Below are 25,251 nucleotides of genomic sequence, written 5' to 3' on the forward strand. Positions count from 1 at the left end.
TAAGTATAAATAATTTTTAAGAAATGGCCCAAACTGTGAATTTTTATCCTCTCAATTACACTGCTCGTACTTGAAATCAAGTACATCTAATAGAGGGATGTGGACCCTACCTCGAGTAGGGAGTAGGATAGTCATTTCGGCCTCCTATGTTAAATGTACTTGACGTCAAGTATGGGCAGTTGAGTTGAGAGTATAAAGATCCCCAAACTATGGAAAGTTAACATTAAAGTTAGCTTTTTATGAAGACATTGTCCTAAAACCTATATATAACTCAAGTAGTGAATGAAGGGATTCCCCCTTTACCTGTCTTCCATCTAAATTCCTTCACAAAACCATAATTAATAGAGTATTTTGTTTCAGCTGTTTCATTTTTTTATTAAGTTGGCAAGATACATTCAGAAGGCTATTTCAGGAGTGAATGACTTGAGTAAGAAAGGGAATGTGTAGTGGTCAGGCCAAACACGGTATATAACATTTTAGAATACAATTTTATTTTATTTTTTTTAATGAAAGTGTAATCACACAAATCACACGCCAATTCCAAAAAGTTAGCCGACTTTTAACATTTTGAAATACATTGAAGCTGCAAGATTGCAGTAATTTCCTTGAGAACAGCCTTTGATCATTGTGTTCCAAATAAAGAAACTGGCCGGGTTCTTGATAGAAAGCGGGTATAATCCATATCATCCGTTTAACGGGTGCAGCGAAAGGTGATGATTCAACATTGTTCAAGGGGATCATGGATGAGATCAGTCGTGATCAATTGGGAATGGACCTGTGAAGCAACCATATCACATGCAATATTAGATTACATCACATGTGATATTGGTGCAGCTCTCCAATCTCCTCTTTCCTGTTTCATGTGATTCTCTAAGATCACATTCCTTTCCTGTTTCATGTGATTCTCTAAGATCACATTCTTGTAATGTGATTAAACTCCACTTGTAGAGATCAATTAATTAAGGATCAAAATATTCTTTAACATGATATACAGAGCCTGAAGCTCCACCGAGCACACACATTCTCCTCCATTTTTTTCTGCTCTACCGAATTCTCCATCACTCTACCAATGGGCGACAACAGCAGCATCACTTCCACCTCTACCAATGTCCATATGAATAGAATATCCAAATCTGTCCCAAATTGCGTATGGTTGAAAGTGTAAACTGCAAAGAGTAAATTAGCCCATTTGTGCTCAAAACAGAATAGATAATTTAAAAGCAAATAGATGAATACATACAATGACTTGAAGGCCTATTCAATACTTCAAAGTGTCAAATAATTCTAACCTTACCTTATGCTTTGTCCTTTTAAAATTACATATAATTTTTTTCAATGAGGGTGAATATTGTCATTTCACATGTGTATAACAATGACACCTTTTGAAAATGAGATAGTGATATATCATTTTTAAATTATTTTTGAAAATCATTCTATACCGCTAATTTTAAATAACTTTTGAGAATAAAACAAGGGACAATTAAAATTAAAAGAAGGTATTAAAGTTCTAAAAACACATATAGAGGTGTCATTCAGATACTCTCATAACTAATATATAAGAGATCTCTAATATTAATACATGATAAATGTTCATATATTTATAATATTTGACCTAATAAGGCCCTTTCAGGTTCATGCATGATAATATGTGTTGGAAAAGTGAACATAAAGAAAAGGCTGACCGATATGAATGCAACCACCACTTAAGTTTCTTTCGATTCCAATCTTTGGAGGATCACTAGTGGACTAAATTCTAGCACCAATAGCTCAAGAACACTCGGAGTCTTGTCACTTGTTGACAGTAGTCAAGTCTTCAAGCTTGTTGATCAGATTTTTGTTTTTGTTTTTATCTTTTCTTTATTTGACTTGGAGTCAAGTCTAAAGTTTCTTTTTTTAGTAGAAAGCCAAGTCTCAAGACTTGGATGTCTAACAATGGCTCCCACTAAGATAAATATTTTTCTTCTGAGATAAAGAACTGTGTCTGAGAGTGTGGCCTACGCTAGCACTCCCATGAGTCCATCTTTCTCCTCCCATATGAAAGGACAACTCTTTCCCTTATTTTAAGGAGGAGAGATAGACACATGGGAGTGTTGGTGTAGGCCACACTCTCGGAAAGAAAACTGCTTCCATTTTCTTTTATTGGGAATTTGCATGTTTATGTATTTGCATGATGCCAATTTGAGACTGGATTGCAAAATATATATATATTTTTTGGTTTTATCAGGAGGGATTCTAACATGAATTAGATCAAATTGGGCATTGATGGAAAGACGATTCAGCAAAAGGATAAGAGAACACATATGAAAATAATTCATATGAAACAACTACATATTTTTCCTCTTCTTTTTCTCGTAACCATCTTACATAACAAGGGCTTATTTTCAGGTCCATGCATGATAATTAGTGCCAAAAAAGTAAATATTGGCCGACATTAAAGCAACTTCCACTTAAGCTTCTTTCCATATATGATTTAACAATGACACCTTTTGAAATTGAGATAATGATATATCACTTTCAAATTATTTTTGAAAATCCTTTTATACCCCTAACTAAAAGGTAAATATGTATATAACAATGACACCTTTTGAAATTGAGATAATGATATATCACTTTCAAATTATTTTTGAAAATCCTTTTATACCCCTAACTAAAAAAAACTTTTGAGAATAAAACAAGTGGCAATTAAAAGAAGGCGTCAAATTCTAAACACACCAATAGAGGTGTCATTGAGACACTCCATAACTAATATATAAGATATATCTCCATTAATACATGACAAGGGTTCATATCTTTCTAATACTTGACCTAATAAGGATCCTTTGAGGTCCATGAGATGATAATATGTGTTGGAAAAGTGAGCATAAAGAAAAAGCTGGCCGACATGAATACAACCACCACTTAAGTTTCTTTTGATTCCAAGTTAACTTTGGAAGATCACATTCTTCAAAATTTGCCAGCTCTATCATAAAATATTTAGATCAGTAAAATAAATAAGATATATATAAAGTTGAGTCAATTTTCAAACATTTTCAAATGGAAAGTTAGTTTAATTTGACTTCTAGTGTTTTGTGGAATACAAGGGATTCCAAAATGTTAATGGTTCCCACTAAAGATATACATTTTCCTTTTTATAGCTTTATTTTTAAATCATTGATTGTATTAGCAAATAAAAGTTATTTTGTAAATGTTTTTTGGTAATGAGTTATTTTGTAAAATTACATAAGAACATATTATGACTTAAAAGGGGAAATTGCCACTTCTCAGTTAAATGTAGATAAGCTTATCTTAGTGACCCATCTGATTCTGCCACATTGGTAAAATGATTTGGCAATTACAACCGTTGAATAACCAGGATAATTTGGATATGCTACTTGTCGAATTACAAACACTACTTCGACCATGTATTCCATTATGTTGACATAGATTCCTATATATGTTCATGTATGCCTATATATAGTACTCCAACCACAACTGTACACACTCCTTTGATTTAGGTATGCCTTTGAGAGACCGTTGTCCGTATTTACTTGTATTCTCTGGGCTTAGAATTTTTATTTGCTCAAACATTGATGGCTACCATTTTTTCCCCCTCTTTTTTGGGGGATGGGGATTAAGCCGTGAGTTACGAGAGTTGTTGGAGAACCAATCTTCCAACCCAACTCACCTTTTACAACTCACCTTCTATTTTTTTCAAATTCAATAAATATAGATAAATAATAAAAGATAAGAAAAATAGAAAATATATATATTAAAAAAAAAAAAAAAAAACTCAAAGCCAAATCAATTTTGACTGTTTAGTTGATGGGGAAGACAGGATTTACACTCTACATACAGATGATTATATTCCATGTCTAAGGACAATAATTAAAGAGAATGAAGGGGAAATGATTAAACTTAACAAGTTTAGGACAACTTATGAAAAAAATAGTCATTGGTAAAAATACCGAATCACTAATGACTCAAGAAGCTCACAAAAAAAAAAAAAAAAAAAAAAAAAAAAAACTCAAGAAGACTCAGAGTCTGGTCAGTTGTTGATACTAGTCAAGTCTCAAGCTTAATGATTTGGTTTTTTGATCCAGATCTTCTACGACATGGGCTGCCCGTCTTGCTGTGCTGCACAGATACAAGGCGGTGCACATTGACCGCTTGACCCCTGCCCGAACGCCTTGTCCATGCGGGGGTAAGGCGCTCATTGCATGTGGCCCTATGTCTGCGTAGCACAGGCAAGACAGGGCAGCACACCGTAGAAGATAAGTGTCGTTGGTTTGTGTTTATTTGTTTGTTTGTTTGTTCGTTTGTTTGTTTTTTTTTGTGTGTGTGTCTTTATTTGACTTGGAGTCAAGTTTCAAAACTATTTTTTTTAGCTTTTCTTTTAAGATGTTCCATTGAAGGGTGGGAACTTATATGCAGTATTGCCAATCAAGGAGACTTTTTTTAGTAGAAAGCCAAGTCTCAAGACTTGGTTGCATGATATTACATGTTGAAAAAACTGAACACAAAAGTAAATATTAGCCGACATGAAAGCAACCACCACTTAAGCTTCTTTCCTATCTTTTCTCTTATTTTTGTATTTGTTTTCTATTTTCTCTCCTCCAAGATCTGTGCAGCTAACATGTAATATGTCAAAAAGGGGTCTGATGTTTCAACGAATTTCTGGACCATGGGGCATAATTTGGTTAACAAATCTATTAAGGGGAAAGAAGAGAGAATTGCTTATCTTATGGGGTGGGAGAAGAGAATTCCATCATGGAATGCCTATATGACCTCCCTATTGTGGTCGAATGTCCAAAGTATCTTTGGTATTATTCTCAAATTTCCAATCATTCAAACATTGGAACTCATAAATGAGGAGATTCTCTAGTCACCGTTAATGAAGGAAAATTCAATCCTAAAAAAAATAAGGGTTTAATTGAAGTGCCATAAGGAAAGTACATGCAAAAAATTAAAGAGAATCTTGTCGAACTATGTAAATTCTTGTACACATGCATCTATGCCATGTGCAAGATTCTCAATGGAATCAATGTTGATTTTGATTTCAATGTCTTGAAAATTATAAACCGCACTTCTATGTATCCAAAGCATTAAGAAAAGAGAAGAAAAAGAAGTTTTTTCTTTAATCCCATAAACTCAGTCGAGGGAGATAAAAAGCTTCAAAAACGTAACCTTAAAATAAAAAATGAAGAAGTGAAAAAAAAAAAGGCCGGATTACTAAAATAAACCAAATCATTATATATGCAATTGCCATCTATGTTCCTGAGTTTTAACTAGAACTAATCTTTCTTCAATCCAATTCTATGATCAACTCTCTGTAACAAAAATAAAAGTGAAAGTTACAGTCAAAGTCGCCTTAGCCCATGGAATAATATAGACTACTTCGTGTTTCATGGAAAACAATAGCTTAGGTTTGGCGTATGGGGGCGGCTTTTGCTATTAATTACCAAATGTGAACAGACCAGGTGGCCCCTGCTCTGTTCTAGCTGGGCTAGATCCTCCAACTCTTGCCACGACTGGAGAAGAGCGGAATTGAATGTGAACTCATGGAATTTCCCCACACCCCTTGCGTCACTAAATTAAACAAGATCAAAAGTGTTTTAAAGGTTTCATATAACTATACAAGAATTAATGCCATATTATACAATAATGCAATAATGTCATATACTTTTTAAAACTATCTATCATGCATGCCTTTGAGCTGGCGTCTATAAATACCAAGGCTCTCCTCAATCATTTTACAAACCAATTAAGCTTCTCCCTCAAAATCAAAATCAAAATCAAAATCAAAATCAAAATTAAAAAATCGTCCCAGCCTCTTCAATCTTTGTAGTAGGTTCAGTTCCTTTGAAGGCATATATATATAGAGAAATATGTGGTGGTGGTGGTGGGGGTGTTTCCCGATCATTTTCTTACTGTCTTCTCTGTTTCAAACTTGTTTTCCTTCTTCTCATCCTCATCCCCAATTATGTCTCCATGATGAGAGACATGCCTTGCTGCAACTGAAGCAAATTCACTATCATCATTTCCATCCAAAATCCAAAAACCATCATTTCAATTCCTGGAATAGGCCCAATAATACTGATTGTTGCTACTGGGAAGGCATCACCTGCGATGCCACCACTGGTCATGTAGTTGGTCTTGACCTCTCTCATTCATCTCTCTACGGTTCTATCCATTCCAATAGCACCCTCTTCATCCATCTTCGTCACCTTCAAACCCTCAACTTCTCTGGTAACCATTTTTCAGGACAAATTCCATCATAGATATCACAACTCACAGATTTGGTTTCTCTTGATCTTTCTTTTAACCATTTTGAGGGCCAAATCCCATCTGAAATCTCACTACTGCTGACCAAGCTGGTTTTCCTTGACCTCTCTGAGAACTCCCATCTTGAAATCCCTAATTTGAGAGCATTATTATTTGTTCATCATCAAAATCTATCATCATCTAGCTTGAGAGAATTACGTCTTGATGGGGTGAACTTGTCAGCTCCAAAAAATAGGGATTGGTAGTGTCATCACTTATCATCCGCACTCCCTAACCTTCGTGTGTTGTCAATGGTGAATTGTTCACTTACAGGCTCCTTGGATGCATCCATCTCACGCCTTCGTTTCCTTTCGGAGCTCTACCTTGACTTTAACGAAGATCTCTCTTCCAGAGTACCAAGTTCTTTGGCGAATCTCACTTCTTTGACTGTCCTTAGTGTTTGGGTTTGTGGATTCCATGGAGATTTTCCGAGCAATGTTTTCCTTCAACCCAACCTGACGCTGATTCACTTATCTCGTAATCCTCTTCTCTCAGTTCAGTTGCCCAAATTCCCTGAAGTCAACAACAGTTCTCTTCGATTTCTGGGTGCTAGCGCCACGAATTTCTTAACTGGTGGTAAGTTTCCAAGTTCAGTTGGGAATCTCAAGTTTTTGAAGGTACTGTATCTCAATGATTGCAACTTCTCTGGACCAATCCCACCTTCTCTTGCAAATCTTACCCATCTTACCGAGTTGGAACTTTCAATGAACAGTTTCAGTGGTCAAATTCCTTCTTCCTTTTTCATGGCTGGGAGCTTTCCCAGTCTTGAGAAACTACGGTTGGGATACAATTTGCTCCAAGGGCCCATCCATTCTTCTTTGTTTTATCTCCCATCATTGATCAAACTGGACTTGTCTTATAACCAATTCAGTGGAGTAGTCATAAATGATGGCCATGATAACTTCGTCAACACTCGAATCGGGGTATTGTACATGAGATCTTGCAATATTAGTAAATTCCCAGAATTCCTTATTAGGAACCTAAAGGAATTGTCTGTGCTAGACCTTTCTAGTAATAGAATTGATGGTGCAATACCCAAATGGTTTTGGCAAATGAATTTGTCAGGGCTATACCTTTCTAACAACTCGTTGACTGGTCTGGAATTGCCATTACCTACTAATAATCATTCCTTTGTCGGCCTCGATGCACTTGATCTTAGCTCAAACATGATACAAGAAGAGTGTATCTCAACCGCTTTATGCTTTCCCCAAACATTCAATGAATCAAACAACGGTGAGTTTACCTATCTTAGGGAATCTCACGTCCCTTCTCTCCAAAGCCAGTTACTTTTCAATTTCTGACAATAATTTAACTGGCAAAATCCCTTTCTCAATCTGCAAGGCAATTACTCTCAAATATTTGGATTTTTCCAATAACCAATTGAGTGGTACCATCCCAAAATGCCTTGGCAGCCGCAACTTGAGGGTACTTAAGTTCAAGAACAACGTACAAATTAGCTGGAAATATCCCTTTCTCTATCTGCAATGCAAGTAATTTGGATATTTTGGATTTCTCCAATAACGCACCATCCCAGCATGCCTCAGCAGTAGTAACTTATTGGGGGTACTAAATTTAGAGGGCAACATATTACATGGTCTTATTCCTCCAATAATATTCAGAAGTGGATGCAGTCTACTTATGCTAAAACTCAATAAAAACATGCTTCAAGGACAAGTTCCGAGATCTTTGTCTAACTGCGATGAATTGGAAGTGTTAGATATTGGGGACAACCAGTTCAATGGTACCTTCCCATATTGGTTGGAGAATCTCTCTGAATTGCGTGTTCTTGTCATGAGATCCAATAACTTTGGTGGTCACATTGGACAACTCTCTCATGTGGATTCCCCCTTCCCAAACCGACATGTCTTTGACATTTCTTTCAATGCTTTTAGGGGGAAGTTACCATTGCGATATATTCTTCATTCGAAGGCGATGATGATTGCAGAGAACAATTCAGATTTGAGTTACCTCAGTTTCCAAGCAAAGACTTCTGGCTACTACTATCAAGACACAGTTGCTATTGCGTACAAGGGACTATACTTGGAAATGCCGGGAATTTTAAACACCCTCGTCACCATTGATTTATCCAACAACAATTTCCAAGGAAAGATTCCAGAAGCTTTGGGCAATTTGAAAGCACTTAGAGTACTCAACTTGTCAAGAAATAGCCTCACCGGTCAAATTCCATTTTCATTGGGGAATTTAAGTGAACTCGAGTCGTTTGATGTTTCAAGAAACAAACTTTCAGGAGAAATCCCAAGGCAATTAATAAGTTTGACCTTCCTTTCAGTCTTGAATTTATCATATAATAACCTCATAGGAAGTATACCACAAAGAAGCCAATTTGACACGTTTTCAAATGCTACCTATGAGGGAAATGCAGGACTATGCGGGTTGCCTTTGTCAAGGAAGTGTGAAATACCCGATGGAGACTTACCTCCAACATCAACATTCCAACAAAATGAAGATTCAACACATCTATTTGATTTGAAATTTGCCGTAGTTGGATATTGCTCTGGTTTAATAGTTGGGTTGATCATTGGACAACAATTGTTTTGGAGAGGCAACCGATACTCTGTATGTGGCTTGAGAATCAGAGGATCCAAGCAGAGGAAAGGATTAAAGAGAAAACACCACAACAGAGGAAAATGAATCAATGTATGTTAAGCATTAGAATAAACGAGATTTGAGTGTCACATCATAATAAAGTGAATGTATCTTCTTTTTATGTTCCTTCTTTTATTTATAGTCACATGTTTGTATTTTATTGTCTTGTTTTAGGTCAAAATTGCTTCCCCTCTCCCCAAACTAGTTGTATCCTCTTCTTTTATTACTAGTGTGGTGCATGCACAAAGCAAAGGCAGTACTTAGCATTAATTTTTTAAGTGAAATTTAACCTAATATGAGCAATAGAAAGAGAGGCAATTTTTAATTAGCTTATTTGGATGTATTATATGGAATCAAAAAATCAATAATATTGATCTAAAGCGAATTTCATGAGAAGAAAAAAGAGATCAGGTTCTAGGGTGTCACCATCTAAAGTTACTTGGGTGCGTGGTCATGTATTTTTTTTTTTAACTCGAATATTATCTGGGACTCAAGCCAGCCCCTATGATTTTATTAAAGATCAGACAAATAATCGGAAAGAATACAAGGGGGGACATACCTGCCTTACCCCAACCCAAAAGATATTAAACCCTCAACTCTCAAGAAAGACAGTTCACAGCCCTTAGAAGCAACCCCAAGTAAAGAACTTGGTATAAGTTCACTAATTTACAAATATAACTTGGAAAGAAGAAGTGTCCAACAACCAAAATGAAAAACAAGTTCACTGATCTACCCATGTGGATTTTCACCAGCCTAAATTATCAAAGTTATTTCCATCAAACAACAATTCATTTAACCCTCTAACAGTAATTGTTCTTATTGATTTGCAGTAAAAAAAAATTTTGAAAATCTTAATTTGAAATTTTGAATCGTAAGAAGTTCTTGATTAATTGACCAAAATTTTATGACATGAATAACCTCAACAATGTCCCAATCAAAAATCAAGAATCAGTTTTTGTACCTATAATAGAATTCAAATTGAGCCTTGAATATTTAAACATTGATTTTTTTTTTTAAAAACAAATGGATGGATTTAAAAAAAAACAAGCAAAATGGGGAAGGGGTTATATGAGTTAATTTGGCTATGGAATTTCGACCCATATTTAATTGGACCATGCCCTTTCTATCCAACGGTTGAAATTACTGCATCGCCCTTCTTCATCGCACAAATTGGATAGACCATATCAGAAGGCACTTCTTATGTTGACAATGTAACATAAGATATTGTTAGATTTTCATATTTTTCTTTTCTAGCATAGCTTTGTATTTTAAAAATCGTTTGATTTGTATAAATAATATGTAAAATTATTGTAAAAAGTATAAAGGACATATCAAAATTTAAGGAAAGAGAACGCTACCTGGTTGCATGCGGTGTGCGGCCCCTGCACCCAAACACATGACTGCATGAAATGACCACCGTCCCCTCAACGATTTCCGCTTTTTCATAGGGGCTTGGCAGTCATTTCACGCGGCCCTATGTCTAGGCACAGGGGCCGCACGCTACCAAGTAGCATTCTCTCTCCCTAAAATTTATAAGAGAAATTTCTCACCTCTTGTAGATAAGTTTATCTTAGTAAACCACCTAGTTCTATCAAACGAAAAAATAATGTGGCAATTTACAGCATTAGATAGACAGTGAAAATTTTGGATTGCCAGTTGTCAAATTTCATATTCAAATTCGATGATGTATTCCATTGTGTTTGCATGCATCTCTATGTATGTCTATTCATGACTATAGTACTTCGATCACTGTTGTGCACTCTTTCAGGATTTAGGCATGTTTATTTAGAATGAATTGGTATCTTGACTTACCTGTATTCTGTAAACTTATTACTCATATTAGATCAAGCTTTGGTGGCTCAATGTCCTTTCCTTGCCCCTACCCCCTTTCGGTGGGGATGTTAAGCCGTGGAATATGAACATTGTTAAAAAATTGAATTTTTCTACTTAACTCACCCTCAACAAAACCAAGTGATGATTCAAACAGTCAAACTTGGTTAGGGCGAATTACTTTTTTTATTTTTAAATATAGGAAAATATAACATAAATCTTTAAGAGAATGTAGGAGAAAAAAAAAAGCAAATCTATGAATTTTTGGTGTCTAGTCGATGACAACAACAAGAGTTACAAAACATATAGATAAAAATAGATCATAACAATTGTCTTACAATAAAAAAAAAATTCGAAGGGAATGCAAAATGTCCAAACTTGTCAAATTTTGGTTGATTTAGGTAAAAAAATATCGGTAAAATCCCAAATTATTAGTAACTCCGAAAAACTAAGACAGAATTTTATTACTTTTAACCCTTAAGCAAGTCCTCAAGACTATTTATCAAGTATTTGTTTTCTTTTTTACTCGACTTCGAGTCAAATTTTTCAACAAACGTTCCTAGGGAAAAATTAATATTTTGGTTGGTGAGTTCTAGGATTTTAGCAGGAATTGACATATGCATGGATTTGACATGTGTTTTGTGTGATGCAAAATTGAGTCCATCGCATTTGTGTTTCTTTTGGGTTTTTAAACTATGGAGTCTAGGAATGAGAGGGGACTAAACTCTCCTCTTCACATATTTATGGATTTGACTACATGGATTTTGAGTGATGGAAAATTCAGTCCGGATTGCAATTTTGTTTCTTTTGAATTTTTTAACTATTGAGTCCAGGAATGGGAGAGGACTAAACTCTCCTCCTATTCCTGGTCATGGAGTGTATTCACTGCATCAACTCTCCCCAGCTTGGGCCATGAGCCCCCACAAGGCTGGTGCATGGACAACTTGCTCTGATACCAGACATCCAATCCAAAAGCTTAAGCTTCAGGGTGGAGAGACTCTTCCAAGATCATAAGCCAAATTGTCGCACACTACCCAACCGATCTGGGACTAAACTCCCATCCCATTTCTGGCCATGGACTACATTCACTGCATCAACTCCCCCTAACTTTGGGCCATCAACCCCCATATAGTCAGTGCACGGATCACCTACTCTGATACCATTTAATGACGTCCAATCCAAAAGCCCGAGCTTTAGGGTGGAGAGACCCTTCTAACTAAGATCTAATCAACTCGAAACATATTTGCGATAAAGAACTCAAGTGAGTTCCTACGAAGCCGAGAATATTCCCTTGTCCATATTGTGTCTTGATAATAAAGGCCAGCAAAATTTTGAAAACTAATATATTTCAACTCAAAATCGTCCTCATAAACTACATCATCATTTTTCATTAAAGAATAATATATCGCAATGGTAAGTTCTCGATAAAAGCATTGGAAGAGATGTAAAAAAGATTTAGGTTTGGGAAAGGAGAATTAACATAGGAGAGCTGTCAATAGAACCATTAAAGTTGTTGGATCTCATGACAAGAACACACAATTTAGAGAGACTTGCCAACCAATGTGGGGAAGGTATCATTCAACTGGTCGTCCCCAATATCAAACATCTCCAATTCATATAAACTCGGGAATATGATCGATATCTAACCCCTCTAACACACATGCATGTTGTCCAATAGCTAATTGAGTGGTCCCATTCCAACATGCCTTGCCAATAGCAATTTGGGGGTAATTAATGGTGTCCAACCCAAAAACCCGAGCTTCACCGTGGAGAAGCCCTTCCAATATCATAAGTCAAACTGCTGCATACTACCCGACTGATGTAGGACTAAACCCCCCTCCCATTCCTATCCAAGGAGTGCATTCACTGCATCAATAATGAATTTAAAAAGAAACATATTACATGGACACATTCCTCCTACTTTCAAGCAATGGTCAATAGATGCATTCTACATACTCTCAAAGTCAATAATAATATGCTTCAAGGAAAAGCTCCAAGATCACTGAGCAGTTGCAAGGAACTGAAAGTGTTAGATATTGGGGACAACAATTGAATGATAACTTCTCATATTGATTCGAATTTTTCTCTGAATTGCAGGTTCTCATCATGAGATCAAACAAATTTTGTTGTCCTACTGCTCAACTCCCCCAAGTTGATTCCTCTTCCCCAGGCCTACATGTCATTGACCTCTCTTTCAATTATTTTACTAGAAATTTATCATTGCAATATATTCTTTATTGGAAGGCAATGATGTTTGATGAGGACAATTCTAAACATCAGTTTCTCTCAATCTTTCGGATGCTATCAAGACACACTTGCAGTTATGGGCAAGGGGCTATACCTGAAAATGCCAGGAATTTTCACCACCTTCACCACCATTGATCTATCCAACAACTTCTAAGGAAGGATTCCAGATGCTTTGAGCAGTTTAAAATCACTTAGAGTACTCAATTGGTCAGGAAATCGCCTCACAGGCCAAATTCCATCTTCCTTTCAATCTTGAATGTATCATCTAATAACCTCATAGGAAGTATACCGGCCACAAGGGAGCCAATTTAACATGTCTTCAAATGCTTCTTATGAGGGAAATCCCGAACTATGTGGGTTGGCTTTGTCAAGGAAATGCGAAATAATAGATAGAGCACTACCTCTGGCTTCAGTGTTCCAACGAAATAATGATTCAACATGTCTACTTGATTGGAAATTTGTCATGATATTGCTCTGATTTAATGATTGGAGAGGTCATAGGACAACAATTATTTTGGACAAACAACCAATACTTTACAAGTGCAGCTCAGGTTCACGTATGAGAACCATCTCATACGCCCCTGAGTTGACGATATGGAATCCACTTTGTGGACCTCACTTTGTGGATTCCATCTCGTCGGCTCAGGGGCGTACGAGATGGTTCTCGTACATGAACCTAAGCCGAACTCGTACTTTACATTTAATTTGAGAATCAAAGGATCCAAGCAGAAAAAGAGATTAAAGAGGAAACATCACAACAGAGGGAAATGAATCAATGTTAAACATTAGAATAAATGAGATTTGAGTATTATATCAGAACAAAGTGTATCCTCTTTTCTATGTTCCCCCTTTTATTTATGGTTACATGTTTATATATCCAAGTTCAGTTTTTGGCCAAAATTTCTTCTCTTCTCTCCAAACTAATTGTATCCTCTTCTTTTATCACTACTAGTCTTGTGCACGCACAAAGCGCATGCGGTACTTAGCATTAATTTTTGAAGTGAAATCAACCCTGATGAGAGGAATAGAAAGATGTAATTTTTAACTAACTATAGTTTATCTAGTGGTATTAGATGGAACCAAAAATAAAAATATTGATCTAAAGAGAAATTCATGGGAAGAAAAAAGAGATAGGATTTTAGGGGTGTGCCATCATCTAAAGCTACCTGGGTTTTTTTTTTCCTAGAAGGTCATATTTATTAAGAGAAAGTATAGAGGAAAAAGAATGTATAAGCTGGTTGTCATGTACTTGTATCACGTCATTCAAATTGGGTAGAAATTTGGTGGATAAATAGACCCCAAGATTCCCTCTCAAATGTCATGTTTTATCGCAAAAAAAAAAAAAGGTTTTCTATGTCCAAAAAAAAATAGGAGCTTAGGCTGTCAAAAAGATTGCATAGGCTTCCGATAGGATACATTAACATACATAGATGTATATAGTTAAGGCTGCAACAGGGTCGGGTTTTTTAAAACCGCAGCCTAAACCTAAATCCTCTTAGGTGGGCTAACGCCCGGCCCAGCCCTAACTTAGACCCGCCCTTAGGGCCGGGCAAGGCTGACCCTAATAGCCCCTAACCATGGGGCTTGACAACTATGGTGCTATGCTCTTCCTTTTTGGTTTGGATATTTTAGTTTATATCAAGATGTTTTGCAATTTTAAGGTTTAATAGGCTGACCTTTAAAACGATGTATCTTAAGCACATGGTTTGAAATTCTATCTCTTTTAGCCTAAGGTACCATGAGGGTTACTAAGGTATCGTACAAGTACCTTCCTACTAAAGTTCTACTATATCTATTATTTTAGATTGTCGAGAGTGATAAATCAATGAGAATTATCTTTAGGAGATGCAGGGGCTGGACCAGGCCCGAGAGAAGAAGAAAGAAATAAGAGGAAGAAAAAGAAAGAAGAATAAAAGGTCCAGTAGAGCCAGGTCAGACTCAGCCCGAGGCCTCAACCCTGGCCCAGCTCGAAACTGACTCAAGGCCAGAAATCAAAATGAACAAATTCACTAATCTACCAACGTGGCTTTTCACCAGCTAACTTATCGTAGTTGTTTCCACCATACAATCAGTCATTTAACCTTCAATAATAGTTACTGTTCTCATTGAATGCAGTAACAAATTGAGGATCTTTGAAATTTTGAATCCAAAGTGTTATTGATTACATGATCAAAATTTGATGACAAGAATAACCTCAACCGTTTCGCAATCAAAAAACTAGAAACAGTTTATGTACATATAATGTAGTATTCTACAATTCAAATTAACCTTGAATATTTAGGAGTTATATGATAGGTCAAAAATTAAATAGTTAGGGTTGGTCAAATTTTATCGACAGGCTTAATTCCAAGTAGAAAGAAGCATTTTCCCATGACGATGGCTGTTGCCTCACATAACAATAATCTACTTGTTTCCTCAGCTGATCCGACAACCTGCAAAGACTCAGAAAATCTTAGTTGTTCGACAAGTTATAATAATAACTGATATCAAGCAAAACAGGATACATTGAAGACAAATTGCAATCCAAGCCAAGTTCGGTTTAGTTCCACTTCCACAATCTCATCTCCAATTAAATTTATGGAAAAAAGATCGCTACTTGGTGGTGATTCGTGTGTCACCAAGTATGGGCCAATGGGTGAGCACACCTGGGTATCTACCCAAGGGGGCAGAAACGTCATCTCACGGTGTCCTGTGAGAAAGCATAGAAAACACCACCAAGTAGAGATCTTTTCCCCTAAATTTATATACAGTTATCTCTTCTTGCCAATCACTGAATACCGCAAAATTTAATTACTGGGCCAATTTCCTGTTGGATTCACATAAGAAGGGCATCTAGTAAAGCTCTTATATCAGCCAGAAGGGACCAACTTTTCTGGAGAAATAGAGCCCAAGCCCCCTGCTCACACGCATGAACTAAGTTTCAAACCCACAGAGTATAGGCCGTATGGTGAAATAAAGCTCTGAAAATCAATTAAAAGGAACTTTTAAAAACTTTGTTGAAAACAGATGGATGGATGAAAAAACAAGGGAAATGGGGAAGGAGTTATACGAGTTAATTTGGCTCTAAATTTTGACACATATCCAATCGGATCATGCTCTTTCTATCCAACAGTTGGAATTACCACATCACCTTCCTCGTGGCACAAATTGGATAGACCATATAGGAAGACACTTCTTAGTTGGCCATGCAAATAACCATTTGCCTCAATTTTTTTTATATATATATTTTTGCCAATTGCTGGTGGAGCCACGTGTAAGTGACTAACAGGCCATTATCCTTCTACGGACTTTATGCATCTGCTTTCCCAAACTTATTAGGTTGGAACTAGGAATATGGTATTTAGGGTTGATATGGGTGGGTATATATTGCATCTCAAATACGAAAAATCTTTAGTTGCATATACGCTTCTTTGGTTGGGAGGGGAAGTAAAGGGAATGAAAGTGAAATTTTCAAACAAAAAAGTGAAACATTTGTAATAATTACCCCATGTGACTATATCACTAATCCAAACCACTCCATATTTGATTATTAAATTTCACTTTACTTTGCATCCATTTCCATTTGGTTTAAAAAATAAAATAATTATTATATGTAAATTGTATCATTGCTAAATATGGTAAGACATTTAAGTAATTTATTAAATCACATGGGATAATGATTACAAAAGTTTCTTTTTTATTTGAAAATTTTCTCTTCCAATCCCTTTAATATCCCTTCCAACCAATCGTAGCCATAAGGAAAAATGTGTATAACTAATATGTAACATATGTCAATCAATGCATAATATGTGTTCTTCATACTTTATGCTGCTTGACCAATAATAAAGGCCCCTTTGCAAGTCTGTGCATGATGATACATATTGGAAATATGTACACAAAGAAAATATTGTCCGACATGTGTAGGTACAAGATCCCTCGAGCACTGTAAGTATCTAAAAGAGGTCGAGGAGTTTTCACCTTGAGATTGTACCCACTCACATCGAAGAAGGGTAAAAGGGAGTCGTCACCTAAATTAGAGTTTATGAGACATAAATGATGTCCCTCCTTTGTAGGAGAAGGACTAAATTAACTCCAACTTGAATTCCGATCTGCCTAGATCACTGGGGAAGTGTCAAGTTATGCTTGGAGGAAGGTGTTAGTCACCCCCAGAACTCTCGACCGAAACTAATCATCCTATACCAAATTCTTGTTGTATACTGTTGTTTATACACATTATACACCTAATTAATCTAGTTTGGGAGATTTAACTTATCTTTGTTAAGATTTATAAACATAGTTAATCTAGTTAAAATAAATATTTTGACCCTAGTTACTAGCCCTAGGTAGGTACTTACGTACATTATGAACTCTAATTAACTAATTTATATATTTTCACCATAATTTAACAATCATAATTCTAAGGCTAACATCCTAAGTCTGACTTTAAAAATTAATCAAAATATCTAACCTAGGCTTAATACACTGTTAAATGCAACAACATCTAACTTACGGCGAAATTAAACACTAAAATACTCAAAATGACGAAACTTCCCTTAAGAGACCAAATTTGTTTGTTTGTGTTTTTTGGTAAATCCTTAAGAGGTCAAGGTACAAGATAAATACATGAATACCACATTTAAATGCAAAAACTGGTTAAAACATGTTTCACTAACATTAAAATCATGAAAAGGACATAAAGAAAAGTATTTACAAGATATACGAGCTCTGTTAGCTAGAAATGAGTTGGCTGAATAACAGTTTTATGAGCCTTCTGGATAATAACAAAATAAAAAAAAATAAAAAACTGAAAGTAAGACATAATATTGTGCAAAAGATGGAAGAGTTTCCACGGTCAACAATGAAAATTCTCCTTTTGTAGCCAATTTGTTAAGTCAGTCCAAATAGCTAGGCACTTGATGCCCTTGTTTGTAGAGGATCGGATGCCATATTCGATTGCTTTTTCCTTCTGTTTCATCTGCAAAATCTACAATTCCATAATCAAATGAAAACACAAACATATCTAAGTTAAGGTATAATATTGATGTCCATCCACTTTCCTAGGAGTCACAATGAAAATTCCAATCAGTGAGAAGTAAAAAGTATCCTTCCCATGAATTCAGTTGGTTTAGAGGGATAATACATGAAGTAGGAGAAAGGTGTGATGTTTAAAGGTTGGTTTCCTAACTGCTGGATAGATATGGGAAAGACTGTGATGGACTTGGAGATAAGGTTTGATATTAGAGAGAACCCAATGGGGGTTAAGTTTATCCTGGTCATGAAAGACCCGATTCCATTTAATGAACCAAATTAAACGAGAAAATGGACACTCAAGATTCTCCTTGCCTTCAACCCACAGGACCCGTCAGGTAATCACCATCGTTGGGCCTCTCCATGGAAAATGAAGCATTAGTAGTCACCATTGTTGGGCCTTTCCATGAAAAATAGACCACGAATAGAGTAGTAGGTACTTGATCTAAAAAAACTTTGGCTCTGTCTGGTTGCAAGGGGAATGAAAGGGAAGGGAAGCGAAAATTTTCAAACCTAAAAAAGAAACTTTTGTAATCATTATCCCATGTGATTGTATAAACTACTTATATTTCTTACCACATTTAGTAATGATACATTTTACACGTAATATTTATTTTACATTTTAAACCAAAGGTAAATGGATGCAAAGTAAAGTGGAATTTAATAACCAAATATGGAATGATTTTGAAGTTAGTGATATTATCACACGGGGTAATGATTACAAAATTTTCTTTTTTAAGTATGAAAATTTCACTTCCCTTCCCTTTAATTCCCTTTGCAACTAAACGGAGCTTTTTAAGGAAAAAAATGCAAATACATGAATGGATGCATTAATTTCTTCAAGATTCTCCTTACCCCATAAGACCCCTCATGTATTCACTATCAATGGGCCTTTGCATAGAAAATGGATCATGATTAGAACGGTCAGTGATTTGATAGGAAAAAAAAAATAGCCCATAAGACCCGTCATGTATTCACTGTCAATGGGCCTCTGCATAGAAAATGGATCGTGATTAGAACCTTCAGTGATTTGAAAGGAATATTTTTTTTTTTTTTGCTCAAACATAGAATCTCAATTGGCACAATAAAATCCTCAATTTCGGAGAAGGCAAGAGATTTTTTTGTTTTTGTCCGAGACCATACCTCTAGAAGTGTTAAATATTAAAGAGAAAGAGAACGCCACTCGGTCGTGCCATACACGCCGCTCTTATGCCCTGACACAAACAGGGGTGCATGAAATGACCATCGTAGGGGTGGTTATTTCCAGGATTCTAGAGGGATGCTATGGTTATTTTGCATGCCCTTGTGTCAAGGCGCGAGGATAGCGTGTATGGCAAGACTACGTGGCGTCCTTTCTCCCAATATTAAATATTAAGTTTTAGATTTTATACAAGGGAGAGGGTTCCCTTCAATGCCCGTTTTCTGATGCGGGCGTTTGAGGGTTTCCCCTGTCGAATCTTCCAATATGAGATATTCTGAATGAATAGTGAAATGTGAGGGGGTTGTGTAGTTTCATTTTGAACTCACTTTGTGAGGATTTTTTTTTGGGGGGGGGGGTAAAAGAATCTTTTTCCTTTTAAATAATTATAAAAATGGTATTTCATCATAATGGGATTTTCTTCTTGATACCTCTCAAAGTGTCAAATAATTTGTAATCTTATATTTTTTATTCTCTAAGTACAATTTGGATCCTCTACTGCCGAGTTGCTCGGTAGGACCATGCCGCCAAGACACGGTGAGGTGCGCAATGACCGCCTTACCCCACTCGGGCAAGACGCTCAGACAGGGGTAAGGCGATCATTACGCACCTCGTCGTGTCTTGACAGCAGCACAGTCCTGCCGGGCAGCTCGATAGTAGAAGATCTGAATCTTCTCTAAGTATGACATCGATCAATTTTTTCCAATAAAGATATTAATTTCATTTCACTTGCATGTTTGAAAAATGTACATGAAAATGACGCCTTTTAATAATGACATAATGATATGTTATGTTCAAATTTTTTCCATTACTTGCACATATACAAGTGGATACATTAATTTTTTCAACATTCTTCTTAGCCTTAGCCCATAAGACCCGTCATGTAGTTACCATCATTGGGCCTCGACAAAGAAAATGGATCATGAAAAGAACGGGCAGTGATTTGAAAGGGGGAAAAACAAAATGCTCAAACATTCAATCTCAATCGTCGCAGTAAAATCCTTGAGTTCGGGTAAGTTTTAAGTTTTATATAAGGGAGAGGGTTTCCTTTGATACCTGTTTTATAATGCAGGGGAATATGAGGATTTCCCCTTTCAAATCGTCCAATAGGGTGTATTTAAGACATGTGAAATAAAATGCTACCTAGACGCGTGTGGTACACTACCCCTGCGCCAAGACACAGGGATGTGTAAACAGACCGTTGTGCCCCCAAAAAAATTCTGCTTTTTTATGAGGGTGCGGTGGTCATTTCGCATGCCCCTGTGTCTGGGTGCACAGGCAACGCACCACACATGCCCAAGTAGTGATGAAAATGAAACTCATTGATATTGTAGAAATCAAAGTCACCAATGAGTGGATGTACAAATTTCTTCAAGGTTCTCCCTTAGCGACCCGCCACGATCGAATCACCATCAATGGGGGAAGGCAATTCGTACCGATCAAAAAAAAAAATCAATGGGGAAGGCAATTGATCAGGTTTAGGCGATGAGAGAAGGGATCTTTATGGGAAGGCATTGTCGTTTAGCTATGAGAGAAGGGACCTTTAGCCGCTGCTGTACGAATCGTGCGGCGGTGCAACAGCGGCCATGTCTACATAGTGGGGTCTATTGTGCACACATGACCACTGTTGTCCCGCACAATGTGTACAACAGTGCTACCTGTACAGCAGCGGATAAAAATTCATGAGAGAAGGGGGTTTTTTTGTTTTGGTTAAGAGAGAAGAGTTTTACTATCATCAAATCAAATCAAATCAAATGCGATCCTGTTAATAAGCATATCCTTGAATCCATTATTTCATAATGGCATGCTTGTAATTTTCTCTCATGCCCTTCAAGACAATTAAAATTAAGAAAAAAAATCCTGTGAGTGGGGTCCCACAGGTCCGTGGGGTCCCACGGGTCCGTGGGGATCCTCCTATCTTGTGTCTATAAATAGGAAGCGGTGAAGGCTCTCTCACTCATCTATCATTCTACAAAGTACAGACCAGTCAGATACCCCTCCTGTCTCAAAAAAAAAAAAAAAAAAAAAGTACAAACCAGACCTTCTAGCTCCCCCCTCTGCCTCTGGCTCTGAATTGTCCCTCTCTCCTTTAAATAGTTCCTTTGAAGGCATATATAGAGAAATATGTCGTGGTGGTGGTGGTGTTTCCTGATCATTTTCTTACTGTCTGATCTGTTTCAAACCTGTTTTCCTTCTTCTCATCCTACTCTCGAGTTATGTCTCCATGATGAGAGACAGGCCTTGCTGCAACTGAAGCAAATTCACTATGATCATTTCCATCCAAAATCCAAAAACCATCATCATCGTCTCAAGTCTTGGAATACTAATACAACAACGGATTGTTGCTACTGGGAAGGCATTACCTGCGATGCCACCACCAATGGTCATGTAGTTGGGCTTGACCTCTCTCATTCATCTCTCTACGGTTCTATCTATTCCAATAGCACCCTCTTCCATCTTCCTCACCTTCGAATGCTCAATTTCTATGGTAACCACTTTTCAGGACGAATTCCGCCACAGATATCACAACTTACGGAGTTGGTTTCTCTTGATCTTTCGTCCAACCATTTTGAGGGCCAAATCCCATCTGAAATCTCACTACTGCTGACCAAGCTGGTTTTCCTTGACCTCTCTGAGAACTCCGATCTTGAAATCCCTAATTTGAGAGCATTATTATTTGTTCATCATCAAAATCTATCATCATCTAGCTTAAGAGAATTGCATCTTGATGGGGTGAACTTGTCAGCTCCAAAAAATAGGGATTGGTGTCATCACTTATCGTCCGCACTCCCTAACCTTCGTGTGTTGTCAATGATTGATTGTTCACTTACAGGCCCCTTGGATGCATCCATCTCAAGCCTTCGTTTACTCTCAGAGCTCTACCTTGACTTGAACCAAGATCTCACTTCCACAGTACCAAGTTCTTTGGCGAACCTCACTTCTTTGACTGTCCTTAGTCTTTACCATTGTGGATTCCATGGAGATTTTCCGAGCAATGTTTTCCTTCAACCCAACCTGACGTTGATTCACTTATCTCGTAATCCTCTTCTCTCAGTTCAGTTGCCCGAATTCCCTGAAGTCAACAACAATTCTCTTCAATTTCTGGGTGCTAGCGGCACGAATTTCTTAACTGGTGGTAAGTTTCCAAGTTCAGTTGGGAATCTCAAGTTTTTGAAGATACTGTATCTCAATGATTGCAACTTCTCTGGACCAATCCCACCTTCTCTTGAAAACCTTACCCATCTTACTGAATTGGAATTAGTTGGTAATAGGATTCATGGTTCAATACCCAAATGGATATGGCAAAAGAATTTGTCAGTACTGCACCTTTCTGAAAACTCGTTGACTGGTCTGGAATTGCCATTACCTATTAATAATCACTCCTTTGTCCTTGATGTACTTCTTCTTGACTCAAACATGATACAAGAAGAGTGTATCTCCACAACTTCATGCTTTACCCCCCAAACATTCAATGAATCGAACAACAGTGAGTTTGTGTCACCTATCTTAGGGAATCTCACATCTCTTCTCTCCAAAGCCAGTATCTTTACAATTTCTGATAATTATTTAACTGGCAAAATCCCTTTATCAATCTGCAATGCAACTACTCTAGAAGATGTGGTTTTGTCCAATAACCAACTGAGTGGCACCATCCCAACATGCCTCAGCAGTAGCAACTTAGGGGTACTACAGTTCACGAACAACAAATTAGCTGGAAATATCCCTATTTCAATTTGCAATGCAAGTAATTTGGATATTTTGGATTTCTCCAATAACCTATTGAGTGGCACCATCCCAGCATGCCTCAGCAGTAGTAACTTATTGGGGGTACTAAATGTAGAGGGCAACAAATTACATGGTCCTATTCCTCCTACAATATTCAGAAGTGGATGCAGTCTCCATACACTTAAAGTCAATAAAAATATGCTTCAAGGACAAGTTCCAAGATCAATGGCTAACTGCGAGGAATTGGAGGTGTTAGATATTGGGTACAACCAGTTGAATGGTACCTTCCCATATTGGTTGGAGAATCTCCCTGAATTGCGTGTTCCTTGTCATGAGATCCAACAACTTTGGTGGTCATATTGGACTCTCCCATGTTGATTCTCCCTTCCCAAACCTACATGTCTTTGACATTTCTTTTAATACTTTTAGGGGGAATTTACCATTGCAGTATATTCTTCATTGGAAGGTGATGATGACTGTGGAGAATAATTCAGATTTAAATTACCTCAGTTTCAAATCAAACTCTTCTGGCTTTTACTATCAAGACACAATTTCTATGGTGTACAAGGGACTATACATGGAAATGTCTGGAATTTTAACCACCCTCATCACCATAGATCTATCCAACAACAACTTCAAAGGAAAGATTCCAGATGCTTTGGGCAATTTAAAAGCACTTAAGGTACTCAACTTGTCAGGAAATAGCCTCACAGGTCAAATTCCATTTTCACTGGGGAATCTAAGCGAACTCGAGTCGCTAGATCTGTCAAGAAACAAATTTTCAGGAGAAATCCCAAGGCAATTGACAAATTTGACCTTCCTTTCGGTCTTGAATTTATCATATAATAACCTCATAGGAAGTATACCCCAAGGGAGCCAATTTGACACGTTTTCAAATGCTTCCTATGAGGGAAATGCAGGACTATGTGGGTTGCCTTTGTCAAAGAAGTGTGGAATACTAGATAGAGCATTACCTCCAACATCAACATTCCAACAAAATGATGATGATTCAACACATCTACTTGATTGGAAATTTGTTGTAGCTGGATATTGCTCTGGTTTAATAGTTGGGTTGATCATTGGACAAGAATTGTTTTGGAGAGGCAACCGATACTTTGTATGTGGTTTGAGAATCAGAGGATCCAAGCAAAGGAAAGGATTAAAGAGGAAACACCACAACAGAGAGAAATGAATCAATGTTAAGCATTAGAATAAATGAGATTTGAGTGCAATATATGTCATAATAAAGTGTATCTCCTTTTCTTGTTTTTTTTTTTTGTTTTTTTCTTTGGTGTAAAGTGTATCCTATTGTCTATGTTCCCTTTTTTATTTATAGTTACGTATTTGTATAATCATATCTGGTTTCAGGGAAAAATAATTGCTTTTCCTCTCCGCAAACTAGTTGTATCCGCTTCTTTTATTCCTAGTGTTGTGCACGCACAAAGTGTATGCAATTCTTAGAATAAATTTTTGAAGTGAAACTAGACCTAGTGAGAGCAATAGAAAGAGAGGCAATTTTTAATTAGCTATAGTTTATTTGGATGTATTATATGGAATTAAAAAATCAAAATATTGAATCTTAAGAGAATTTGATGGGATGAAAAAAGAGATTGGATTCTCGGGGTATCACTATATATAGCTACCTGTGTAGTCTTGTACTTTCATTTAAGTTCATCAATTTACAAACAGAACTTGGAAAGAAGAAGTTGTGTCCAGCAACCAAAATGAACAAGTTCACTGATCTACCAATGTGGATTTTCACCAGCCTGATTTAACAAAGTTACTTCCATCAAACAACAATTCATTTAACTCTCTAACAGTAACTATTCTCATTGATTTGCGGTAAAAAAAAATTGTGAAACATTGAAATTGTGAATCGAAAGAAGTTCTTGATTACTTGACCAAAATTTTATGACTTGAATAACCTCAACTGTCTCCCAATCATAAATCAAGAATCAGTTTATTCAATCATGGATTATGTGAATATTAAATGGTAGGAAAGCTAGGTAGGTAAAAAGTAACACTTGGGGTGGAGAGAGAGCTTAAAAGTAGAGTATTTTTATGCTTGACACATGATGGATAAATTGTAATCTTGATCTTTCTTTTAACCATTTTGTTGGCCAAATCCCATCTGAAATCTCAGGGTTGACATTGTTTTGACTTCTGGAGGGGAATGGTTGATTGAAATTTTCACACTAAGAGGAGGAAGAAAGTTGATTTCAGTCATTTAAATTTGAGAATTCTGAAATATTTTTTGTAAACGGAGCACAAAGAATATACCTTAGCCATCCAATCTTTCACTTCTTTGATTCCACGATTCCGAGATAAATCCATCA

At 36.7% G+C, this 25,251-nt stretch overlaps 2 protein-coding genes across 2 annotated transcripts; both read left to right on the forward strand.

Moving 5' to 3' along the window:
* Nucleotides 1-7,959: 7,959 nt before the first annotated feature.
* LOC122642232 (receptor-like protein 35) lies at nt 7,960-23,171 on the forward strand. Its single transcript, XM_043835668.1, has 3 exons — nt 7,960-8,863; nt 21,693-23,017; nt 23,124-23,171. Exons 1-3 carry the CDS (start codon nt 7,960-7,962, stop codon nt 23,169-23,171), a joined length of 2,277 nt encoding a protein of 758 aa, XP_043691603.1.
* LOC122642681 (putative receptor like protein 25) lies at nt 22,815-24,145 on the forward strand. Its single transcript, XM_043836230.1, has one exon. It carries the CDS (start codon nt 23,193-23,195, stop codon nt 24,105-24,107), a length of 915 nt encoding a protein of 304 aa, XP_043692165.1. The 5' UTR covers nt 22,815-23,192; the 3' UTR covers nt 24,108-24,145.
* Nucleotides 24,146-25,251: the final 1,106 nt, after the last annotated feature.

The sequence above is a fragment of the Telopea speciosissima genome, chromosome 10 (assembly GCF_018873765.1).
Source record: "Telopea speciosissima isolate NSW1024214 ecotype Mountain lineage chromosome 10, Tspe_v1, whole genome shotgun sequence".
Classification (NCBI taxonomy): Eukaryota; Viridiplantae; Streptophyta; class Magnoliopsida; order Proteales; family Proteaceae; genus Telopea; species Telopea speciosissima.

Excerpts from the sequence above, each read along its gene's own strand:
- LOC122642232 (XM_043835668.1), top strand. The coding sequence starts at position 7,960 with ATGCTTCAAGGACAAGTTCCGAGATCTTTGTCTAACTGCGATGAATTG. Across the intron at positions 8,864-21,692 it reads ACAACAATTGTTTTGGAGAG|GACGAATTCCGCCACAGATA; the intron begins GCAACCGATACT and ends ACCACTTTTCAG. Across the intron at positions 23,018-23,123 it reads GCAGTAGTAACTTATTGGGG|GACAAGTTCCAAGATCAATG; the intron begins GTACTAAATGTA and ends ATATGCTTCAAG.
- LOC122642681 (XM_043836230.1), top strand. The coding sequence starts at position 23,193 with ATGGTACCTTCCCATATTGGTTGGAGAATCTCCCTGAATTGCGTGTTC.